Below are 11,542 nucleotides of genomic sequence, written 5' to 3' on the forward strand. Positions count from 1 at the left end.
AAATATCTCTTTCCGTTACAGCTCAATGTTTCACAATAGTCTTCAGTGTTTATCCTTTTTTTTTTGTTCTTTCTCTTTTTTTTATAGGTCATTTAAGACTATAATATTTATATTAAAAAATTAATCAGTTTCTTTATTCAAAACGAGTTAAAAAAAAATTGTAAACACTATAATTTATCAACCCATCACAATTATGTTTATTTATTATTTTTGAGATAGTTTATTGTATACAATTAAAAAATATTAAACATTAATAAAGCTATTTGTAAAATTAATATTCTTTTATTTTTATTTATTGCTTTTACTTCTTTTTGTGTTTATTATTTCTCTTTCTTTATTGACTTAGATTATAATTTAGAAAATAACAATTATACCATTTACAACTTTTAAAACGTAATTAACAATAATAGATTTGTTTTTCTTCAAATGTGACAAAGAACAAACAAACATAAGAAAAAAGTCATGCCACTTCTACCTGGAACTATTACTATAGTTTATCATGTTAAAAATATTATTATATACTTTTATTTTTATCTGTTCTACAAAATATATACAGATACAATTTCTTACAAAACCATTTTGATTCTAAGAAAAGTAATTTTAAATTTAGCAAAAACATTATTTTTAATCATCATTGAATCCCAAAAGATTAAAGAAGAAATTGTATTGATTTTTTGTAATGGGTATTTAAAAAATGATTAAACCTGGCCTTGAATGATAGAGAAGAAATACGTGTTTAGCATTAATAATAGTCAGTTGCAAAGGTCTACATATACTAGGGTCGTGTTTGACTCATGGCTGCTTGGTTTGACTATGCTTTCTTCCTGCAAACCTTGTCTCGCCACATCCGTTTTCTTCGCTGACTTGTACACTCTGTGCTATTGACTATTGGCCAATCTTCCTCGTTTTTCTTAAGCCTATAATCAAAATCAAATATTCATGTCAGAGAGTGGCTTGACCTAGACTCTGCTGCAACTAAAATTTAATAAAAACTCCAAAAATGATAAATTAATATCCATCAGCGTTTTGTTTATTAAAGTTTTGATTCACCTTTTTCTGTTTCGTAATGAACAGAGAAGGAAATCTGATTTGAAGCTTTTAGTTTAGAATAAAACAAAAGCGTGAGATCCGGCATGGAAGTAAAAAAATAAAAGATGGGTGTTCTTGCTTTCTTTGTTTGTTTGTTTGTTTTGAGTGCATAGAAAAAGTTAGGGGACTTTGTTAGGGAGTTTGGCACAGAGACAGAAGATGGGGGGGCCTTAGGCATTGGTGTGGTTTATAAAGGCAAAGTGATGCAGAAGAGAAGAGAAGAGAAGAGAAGAGTGACAGAATGGCAGCAGCCATTAGCATTTGAAATTCTAAGGCTTTTTTGAGATTGGTCATAGTTGGCAACAGTAACAGCCACCAACTTGTCAGGAACACTCACTCGCTTACTAAATTCCCCAAATCTAGCTACATACCCTTCCATATCGCAACCGACCAGTCCCTTTCCCTTTCCTTTTTCCCTCTCCCTCAATCCCTCTTCTTCACATTCCTCATTCAATTCACTCTTTCCTTTTTCCATCAACCACCACACCACCACCAACATAACTCTCCTCTTTCTTTTTTCCACCAATTCTCTCTGTGCTAAAGGGAACAAACTGCCTACCTAGGCCCCCTTTTCTGTCTCTTCACCACTCACTGCATTAATTTCTATATACCTTTTTTATCATAAGAAGAAGAAAGCTAGTAAAAAACTTTTATCTTAACTTAACCCCACCCTCTGCCTCTCTGCCTCTCTGTTTCTGCCTCCTTGCTTTTCACTTTTCAGATTCTTTTTCTCTCCTCCAAATTCTGGGCAGAGAATTTATATCCCTGTCTGAGGTTTTATCGGGAACCCCTTCCTTACGGATACTGTCTTTTCTTTAACCCTTTTGCCCTCACTATTCCTTTATAGTTCAAACCACCTCTCCTCCAACCCCACCTCAACCTTTTCTTCCTAGGACACCACCCACTCCCCTTTTTCTCCTCACCACCCAAATATGGATGTAAGCCCTGTTTTCACTTTTCCTTTTCGTTTTTTCAGATCACTAATCATTAACGGATTCATCTCTGCTAATTACCCAATCAGTTACTTAACTAATTTATTTCATTTCACAGGAATGCAAGAGGAGCGGCCAAATACCTGCCTTCGGAAACTGGGATTACGCAAACGAGTTGCCAATCACCCAGTACTTCGAGACTGCCAGACAGGCCGGTTTAGTTCGTTACAGTTCCTCCTCCGGCGAGAGCGATCCCTACGTGCGTCCCCATCGCGATCTCTACGCCGTCGATTTCAAGAAACCTCTTCGGAATATGCCACCGTCAACAGTTAAAAAGGTCCCTTTTTCTTTTCTATTCAATCCAACCCCACAACCTTCTTTTCTTATTTCATTTTACTATGTTAGAGAGTAAAATAAAAATAGTTTTTGCGTGTTTTCTTTCTCTGCAATGTTTGTGGTACTAAGTTCATAAATGCGCGTCTCGGTCACCCATGGTTGTTAAGAGTGCGGTGGTTGAGACAGGACATGAAAGCACATGTCTGTTATGTTATTATTCTATATTTTGTGGCGGGTAAAATTCGGTGACATGGGATGATGATGGTGCAGGCGACGAGGAGCAAAGAAAGGAGGTGTGCGCAGGTTATGGTGATGGTTAATGATAAGGAAAAAGAGGGTGTGAAGGTGAACACGAGAAAGCAAGGGAAAGTGTGCGACGTGACGGAACAGGCAAGGAAGCCGGTGAGAAAAGAAATGCATGTTCCGCTTTCTCCGCCACCTCGTCCCGTTAGACTTCCGAAACCTGTCGACGAAGATCTCTACAAGATCCCTCCGGAGCTTCTTCGCACAACCAAGCGCGTGAGTCTCCTCACCTCACCTCAGCTCACGCGATTTACTTATTTATTGATTTATAATATTTAGAATTAACATTGTTGCATGTGCAGAAGAAAATGCTGGGTTTCATTTCCAAGTGTTTGGTTCCTGCGGCCTGCGCTTCATGAGACTGCAACATCTGTTTTACTCTGAAGCTATGTTGGGCTGGTTTTTGCTGCTCCCCGATGCTAATATGACTGTCTAGGGATTAAAAAAAAAAAAACAAGAACAAAAGTATTTTTGTGACTATGAGAATTAATGTAGTAAGTAAAGTAATTGTGTCTTAGTTTAATGAGTGCATCTCCTTCTTCATTTATTCATTTAGTCGGTGCCAGCATTTATTATTGTCTTTGAATTAAATGATAATTTGTTGGTATTGTGAAGTGGACCCTTAATTCCATACTCATGATGTCATACCCATACTATGTTAATGTTCTTGTTTCTTCTTCCTAAAAAGCGCGTATGGATCAGCGTAAAACACGTGAAACATTAATTAATATGCAGATGAAGGACACAAGAATGGTGAAGTAACATGCATTATCATAGTGAGAGTTTGATTGAATTGCAGTGTCGTTTAGCTTTAAGTTAAGGTGTACGATAAGCAGATTCAAGAAGAACACTGAGAAGGAAGAAGGATTAGGTATGAATCCTTGTGGAAAGAGTAATCTGACAGATCTTAGATAGGTTTGCATGCAATTTTTACATTGAAAAAGTCTCTAACAATTTTTTTTTATAACTTTTTGACAACGTATACGTGACAGTTTGTGATTGGTCCATTTTAAATATCTTTTTAGAATAAATTCAAACATATTAATAAAATGGTAACACGCGTCCTATTATCAAAAAGTTATTAAAAAAAAATTGTTAAAATATCATTGTTCTTTTCACATCTCATCTCCTAAATCACTTTAGGACCCAATTTCATTTATACCTTACGATTACAAGGCATGTCAGGCCTAGCTAGGAATTAACTAAGAACTTCTCTAAACTCAATGTCCATCTATATATAGATAAAAAATAATAAATCTTATTTTTATAAATATGATAAATAAAAAAGATAATAATTCATTATTATAAAAACAAATCAGCAACGCCTAATATAACATGTTACTCATACCTTTCACTTCATCCTTTCAATGATTTGCTAGACTTATGTGTAGTGTAAAATTTATTTACAATTGTTTTATGTCAACACTTATTTAATGATTTTTTATTTAGAGTTATATACTAACACAAGATTAAACTTGTAAACACTAGGTGTGTTAGAATACATATTTAATATCACTTAAAACTAAAACAAGACAGACTGATTATATATCACGATGTTCTTTATTTGTTGGAAAATATGATTATAAGTTTAATTAAGTTACTAAAAGTAAATTTTGCATTAACAAGTTCTTTTCTTATAAATACTTTTAAAAGATAAAAAAAAAATAAAAATTATATAGATTAAAATTAACTTACACACAAACGTAGAATACAAAACCAGAAAATTTATCTAACAAAGTTTATATATATCAACTTACGAAAATATCATTTAATTTTTTTTCTGTCTTATAAATACTTAGAATAAAATGTATAATTTGTTTCAATCATAATTTTAGTCATGTTGTTTGTTTTTAGCATATTCAAATGTTGTTTATTTCGTTATATCCTTAGTTAAATATAAATCATTTGAGTATATCAAAAATATATTTTAATATACTTTATTTAATAAACATCGACTTAATAATTTATTTGAATAATATATATAAATAATTTAATTTAAAAAATAAAAATATTAATTATCAAAATTTGTAACGACAGCACTGTTCTAATTGCGTTTTCAAACCAGTTCATAATCAATTCTATAAAACTAAGTTAGTTAAAATAAATTATACAACTACGTGTTATTTAAAATAGTTTAATATGATATGATTTAAACGGTTTAACATAAAGTATTGGTTGATATCAATGTAATTTCTACCAGAAGCAACTTCCATTAGTGTGCATTTTTGTTCAATAGATATAATAAATACATTCAAAGTCTAAATGTTATCTAAAGTTTAAATGGTGGGTTAGATTGATTATGCAAATCCTTTTAAGATATTTATAGTAGATATTCTGGTTCCAAAACTTAATATTAGCTGTTAATAATTAAAGGTGTAATAAATTGAAAACCACTCATTTTTTTCTCAAATTTATATTTATAGATTTTGATATGAATTTTTAATTAATATTAACGATTTAATTGTGAGTAATCATAAATTATTTTTAAGTTAATTAATATTAAGATTAAGATTAATATTAATGTGCTTTGATTCATCATCAACTAGTTTGTTTGATGACTGAATTTATAGCTGATCTGAATTATAATTGAGTATCTAATTGTGATTAACTAAATCTTTATATAGTATAACTTTAATTTTGATGTGATAAAGATTTAATTTTAAAATTACATATAAATGGAATAAAAGGATATGTGAAATAAACTAAATAAAAAAAAAACTATTATTAGTAGATTGTTTAATGATCAAATTGCTACAACTAAATGGGATTGTTAAATACCAATAAAATTAACTGAAGTCATGGATGAAGATGTATTTTATAAATCTTATGTAGTTGTATCCAAAATATAGTTATTATCTTTATTAATCGATAAACAATTATTATATTTGTAATCTTTATTTTTTTTTATTATTTGTAACTGATATATTTCTTAATTTTAAGAAAATAAACAAATACATAACTAATATCCTAAAACTCCTATTCTCATAATAAGAGGCAGAACTAACATGTTCTTTATTTTACGAGAATTCTTTATATTTATTTTCAACACTGAGTTTTTTTTACCGAATCTGTCACACCCCATTTAATACCCTCCTTAGTGGGGGACACTTGTCAAACCGTCCGGTCTTTCCTTGTAAGTGGGAGACCAACTCTGCCAAGCTTTAATTTCCCTTCCCTCGTGATCCGTGCAGTATCAGCATAGCAGTGAAACTCCAGGGAGTGGAAGTCAGGTGTCACGCTGGGAGTTGGCCGACCGTTCGGATTGGAGGCAGTATTTAAGGTAAGAATGAAACCTGACGCCACTTTTCCATGCAATCTTCTTCTTCTTCCTCAAACTCAACTTTCTGAAATCTCAAATTATCCTCCTTCTCTCTAAACCTCCCTACCTTCTCTCTAAAATTCTAACCAATCTACTGTTCCGATCACCATTCAGATCACACCTGAAGACTCCTGGTGGTCTCCTCTTTCATTTGAACCGTCCGGTTTCGAGTTTGCACCTGACCTTGGGAAACTTAGAAGAATAGTTCCTACCAACCTACTTTCAAAGACTTAGCTGGAATTAGAGGTAAGGGAAGCTTATAAAGTTTAATTATAATTTCTCTATATGGTTTGAATGTATGCCTGATTTAATGTATGTTTGATTTCTTATGATTGAAATATGGTATGTTGTTGTATGAGTGGTATGATAAGTATAAAACTATGAATTCTGCACTGATATGAGTATGTATGAAACTTAGAGAAAATATGAAACTGAGATCGAAGGTCATTAGGACCGTTCGGTCCTCCCTTTTCCGTTCGGTCTATTGGGACTGATCGGCCTAGTGTGATTACTAAATTTAGTTGGTTTCCTTTAATTGTTTTATTGATAGCTACTTAAGAATGCTAGTCATAAACCAAGCGTTCGGCCTTCCAAGTGTTCGGCCTTAGGCTGACACTTAAATTATAAAACTGTAAAATCTGATATTCTTCCTTTTGAAACCGTCCGGTCACTTAATGACTGAATGGTCTAGTGAGACTCTATTTATTGAAACGTCCAGTTTACTTGATTAAAGTCCTTTTTACCCCTTTTAAAGAGTTTCTTCTTTCTTAATTCGTTCAGTCTGATAAGTGTTTGGTCATAGACCAACCTTCGACCATGATTAGTGATTATCTTATACACTCCTTGCCAAACCGTTCGGACGACTATCAATTATAGTCAATTCTTTGAGTTATGGTCTTATTCCTTGCTGGACCATCCGACCAACCCATTTGACATTCTTCTGTTATTCAGTTTTACCTTTGATGTGACCGTCCGGTCACTTAATTGAATTCTTGATACTCAGTTTCCCATTTCGATTAAACCATTCGGTCACCATTAATTATAATTCATTCTTGGGTATTTGGTACTTTTCTTAACATCCTTACAGTTTGGGAAATGATAATGAACATTTGGTTGAATTTGGCTAAGTAAGAGAATTCCACTGGCGGAATAACTCATGAATTGGTAATGATTGGTAAAGTATGAACGTGGGAATGACTCAGGTGTCGTCCTGATCCTGATATTCCGTGAGGGCGCTTTCTCAGGTAGAGAAAGGTCACTCATGTGTGGGAATGGCAGGAGGTCCGCGGTTATATGAATAGATAACCGTTTGAGGACTAACCTCGGGTGGCAGCTGATAAAGGAAAGCAGTTACTACACCACACTGGGTGCTAGGGACGACCGAGCTACATGTTCATACCGTCCGGACAGTGTCTTAGTGGTCGGTCATGATTAAAGGAATGTGGTATGCATGTATAGAAATTGTATGTTTGCATGATTGATTGGTTTGTATTGTACGTTTACTTGTATAATGAAATGATAAATTAAATTTACATAAGCTTACCCTTATCTGTTCCGTCTTTATCCATGTTGTCGTCCGGTTATTCTCTTTGCTACAATGATCATCCTTTTGGGTGTGAGTAGAGGGTACTTTGGAGGATACCTTAAAAGCTACTCTGGAGGACACTCTGGAAGATGCCGTGGAAGCCGTGCCCGAGAGTTATGCAGGACCGTCCGGTCCTTAGTGTAGTTGTTTCTCTTTGTCTTATATTTTGGTAGGTGTTCTGTATAGGAACCTTTTATGTTGGTCGTTAGGTCAACGAACCGTATTCTAGACCGTTCGGTCCATTTTGTAAACATTGTAATCTATATATATTCCAATTGTACGGTTTTAAACTTCAAGTATATTTTATACTCTAAGCTTATTCTTAACTGTTCTCACTTATTATTCATGTTAACTCCGAGCAATGAAGTGTAACTTATGTTATATATTTATTGGGATGTTACATAATCAAGATATAAATATAAAAATCTTGACAAATTTAATACCCTAAACCCTAAATAAAATAAAATAAAAAAATTCCACAGTATTTTTTAAAAACATAATTTTATATTTAAGATCACTTTCTGTTTGGAATTTTTTTTATATAAAAGTTATAATGAGATATTAGTTTACTTCAAACTAGTTTCATTATATTATTTTACTTTTAATATTTAAAAACATTTTTTTTTAAGAATTATATTTGAACAATTAAAAAATTAATTTAGTTATATATTAAATATTTATAATTCTTAATACTAAGATTCTTTTTTCCATAACGTGATTTATAAAGGAAGTCATAATATTTAGATTTTGTTAATTCCTTATGCATCCTCTTTATAACATTTTGTTCACTTGTATCGATGCATGATTATTGGCAAACTACACAACTGAGTCACAGAATTATCCAATTTATTATTTGTGTATCTCAGAATAAAATTTAGTTTTTCCGTAAACCGAAGCAATTTTTAGTTACAACTATTTTAGAATATAACAGGAATTTTGTCTCCAAGTGTGTGGTGGATCATGTTCACTGATCATCATCACATAATTTGTTACAACTTTTTGAGAGGAAGAAGACTTGCCACGTGTCTGTTCTGTCCACTTCCTATATTTTTAATTAATTCATATTTTTCTCATTAATTATTGTGTTATATGTTTCTATTACATAGAATTTGACCAGAAGGACAATAGGGTTTTTAAGTGTTGTTTCAATTTTTTTTTATCAATATATATATAATATAAAATATATGAATGTTCTAACTTTTTACATAAAAAAATTACCTAATTTTATTTTCTAAAAAAATCAACAGATTTTCTAAAATAATTTAAATATATTGTTATTATTTAAGAAACTCAACTAAACCATCTTAAGCTGATAACATTCTTCATTCTTTTGGACATTCACTATAAAATTTTTCTTAAGAGATGAAGATGTACATACATCTCCTTAAGAAGAAGGAAAAGCTAATATTAATGATTATTGCAAGGTAATTTAATTTAATCTAGTAAAAATGGTTTAGTGAGAAAAAAAATCTAGATATTAGCTGGATACGCATAGCCCGAATTCTGTCATCAGGCCCAACGAATTGGGCTGTTTAAAAGATTCTCATTGTCCAGCTAGATTTTGTCTATTTGTAGTTCTTAATTTACTAAGTAGGTCACTAACCTTTGTTTTTCTTAGCATATCTAATTGCCCTTTTTAATTTTGTTTTTTTCAAATAATTCTCATGTTGTCAAACTCAATTTGTTCTTGCTATAAACATTATATTCCTCTATTCTTCCTCAAAAAATGAGGATTTTTTTGTCAATGAATTGGACATTTGGTGATTGTATTGTATTTTATAGAAGAGTTTTCTAAAGATTTGAAACTTGTAAAAAAATTTTGTGATATTGTGAGAAAAATGTGTACCAGTGTTAACAATGACGAGGAACAAATCTTAACTAATGTATATGAAAGATATAAAACTCAATTTTTCATATAAACAAATTATCCGAAAGTAAAGAATTTTAAAAACCAAAATATCAATTACGCCTTAACATAACCTTCATTAGTACTTTTAATTAATCATGTTCCGGAAATCACTTAACATTGTGTGATGACATTCAACATAGAATGTTTATTCGTATAAGTAGGAAAAAGAATTAAAAAGTGACTATTAAATATACTTTATCACGTGGATTAATCATATACATTACTTGTAAGAACATAAATGCAATGAAACGTGTTCAGTTACATTACCTTAATGTTCATGACTCGTAAGCTTAAAAGGGTTTCCATTGTCGAAGTTCAGAACCTGGTATGATACAATATGCAGAGACAGCAACAATAAAAAGTAAATATAGTCAAATGTTAACACATACAAAACACCCTTCCTTGTATCATGTTATTTCTCAGTCATGAAAAGCTTTTACTAGTTATATAGCAGACATTAGTGAGAGTGGTAACATCCCTTTTATAAACTGCAGAACTCAATTTCAAAGTGATTGAACAAGTTTTTTTCTTTTATAGAAGAAGAAGATGCATGTTACAGAAACTTTAGGTAAGAAGGCTTGAAATGAAGATACAAGGAAAGCAATTATACCTAGCAAAGTGATGAACACAATTGGTTAGGTTAGAAGAGACACCATGTTGGAGAAGGAGAGCACCTGCAAAGAACTAGGTGACATTTTAGAGCCAAGAATCTTGCACGTGCCCTGCTTCTCCAACGAGGAGTTTCTCTGCTAGTGAGCTTCATGAGAACCGTAATGAAAGTTGAAGTTGAACTAGGCACGGGAAAAACCTTATATTTATAGATGCAATTTTAGAGAGAGAAAATACATTCATCAAAGGACAATGGCAGGAACAATGAGAGAAATTCAGGTCTTCCTCTGCAGAATTAAAAAAAAAAAAAAAAACTCTGCCATACCATATCATCATGCCATGCCAGTACACAAACGTAGCGAGATATCGAATGAAACTCAACCAGATTATTGTCTGCTTTAACTTAACAGAAATAGTAGAGTGCAAAAATCTTGTCCTAAAATTCAGCACAGCCACATTATTATTTCTTAAGTGGTAACCATAAACATATAAATGAGTTTGTTTGCATCCTGAAGTATTATTTAGTGATGTTCAGTGCAGTGCAGCAAGGAGACAAGCTTTTCCTTGTACTAAATCAAATGGCAGACAATGGATGAAGAGTTTTGGGTCCCACATGCAGTCTCTGTTGCCCTTTTCCATTGAAGAAGAATTTGATGGTGCAAAGAGGTGGAGAAGAATATGTATGAGTGCACGTAGGCTTTGCGTGTGGGGTTGCAAGTTTTTGAGTATGGCATGTGCATGTGTGTGCTTGTGAGAGTTTTAGAGAAAGTTTGGGACGCTCCCTAGGTAGATATCATTCCCTATACGTAATAGGTCCTTACCTTTTGCCCCAATGTTTTTGGTGATTTAACACAGAGTAGACTGCAACAATTTCAAAGGCAGCATTAATACACATTTTGATTGATTTCTCTTTATGATTTATATTCAGTGGTGAGTATAGTCTGTTGATAGCAGATTGCTAAGTCTAGTCCACAGCATGCGGGAATCTGTGACGTGCGATGTTGGGTTATATATTAGAGAGGAGTTTCTACACTCACACTTGGGTCATCATTTCGATTTGGTGAATCGTCCACTGCCATATATAAGTTTATAAAACAAAGTGCAATGGAGGTTTTGCCTGTGAATTTTTGCGTCTGTTGCATTAAAGAGATGAGTTGGAAGTGTTGGCATGCTCCTCTATCTTGTGGAAGAAGAAGATAGATTCTTGATGAGATCATTGTCAAATCTAAGGTGTTGAATATTGGCGTGGCCACTCAAACACATGTGAGACTCAAATGCTTCAAATTTTACTGCAGTTCATTTGTGTTTTTGACTATGATTCAGAAAAAGGAACAGTCATCGAAAAAAAGTGTTTGCTTTCCTTGTTCATTAAACTTGAGAACCCAACAAAATCTTTCAACTTATTTGCTCCCAGTCCGAACTTATTCACGTGTGAACATCGAAATCATAACTTCGTTCTC

At 32.6% G+C, this 11,542-nt stretch overlaps 1 protein-coding gene across 1 annotated transcript; it reads left to right on the forward strand.

Moving 5' to 3' along the window:
* The first annotated feature begins 1,127 nt into the window (after window positions 1–1,127).
* LOC106754013 lies at window positions 1,128–3,291 on the forward strand. The gene is made up of 4 exons (XM_014635948.2): window positions 1,128–2,027; window positions 2,140–2,358; window positions 2,628–2,876; window positions 2,963–3,291. The coding sequence occupies exons 1-4, from the start codon at window positions 2,022–2,024 to the stop codon at window positions 3,017–3,019; spliced, it is 531 nt and encodes a 176-aa protein (XP_014491434.1). The 5' UTR covers window positions 1,128–2,021; the 3' UTR covers window positions 3,020–3,291.
* Window positions 3,292–11,542: the final 8,251 nt, after the last annotated feature.

This window comes from Vigna radiata, unplaced genomic scaffold (genome assembly GCF_000741045.1).
Source record: "Vigna radiata var. radiata cultivar VC1973A unplaced genomic scaffold, Vradiata_ver6 scaffold_83, whole genome shotgun sequence".
NCBI lineage: Eukaryota > Viridiplantae > Streptophyta > Magnoliopsida > Fabales > Fabaceae > Vigna > Vigna radiata.

Coding starts and splice junctions, on each gene's coding strand:
- LOC106754013 (XM_014635948.2), top strand. Junction 2,359..2,627: donor CACCGTCAACAGTTAAAAAG/GTCCCTTTTTCT, acceptor ATGATGGTGCAG/GCGACGAGGAGCAAAGAAAG. Junction 2,877..2,962: donor TTCTTCGCACAACCAAGCGC/GTGAGTCTCCTC, acceptor TTGCATGTGCAG/AAGAAAATGCTGGGTTTCAT.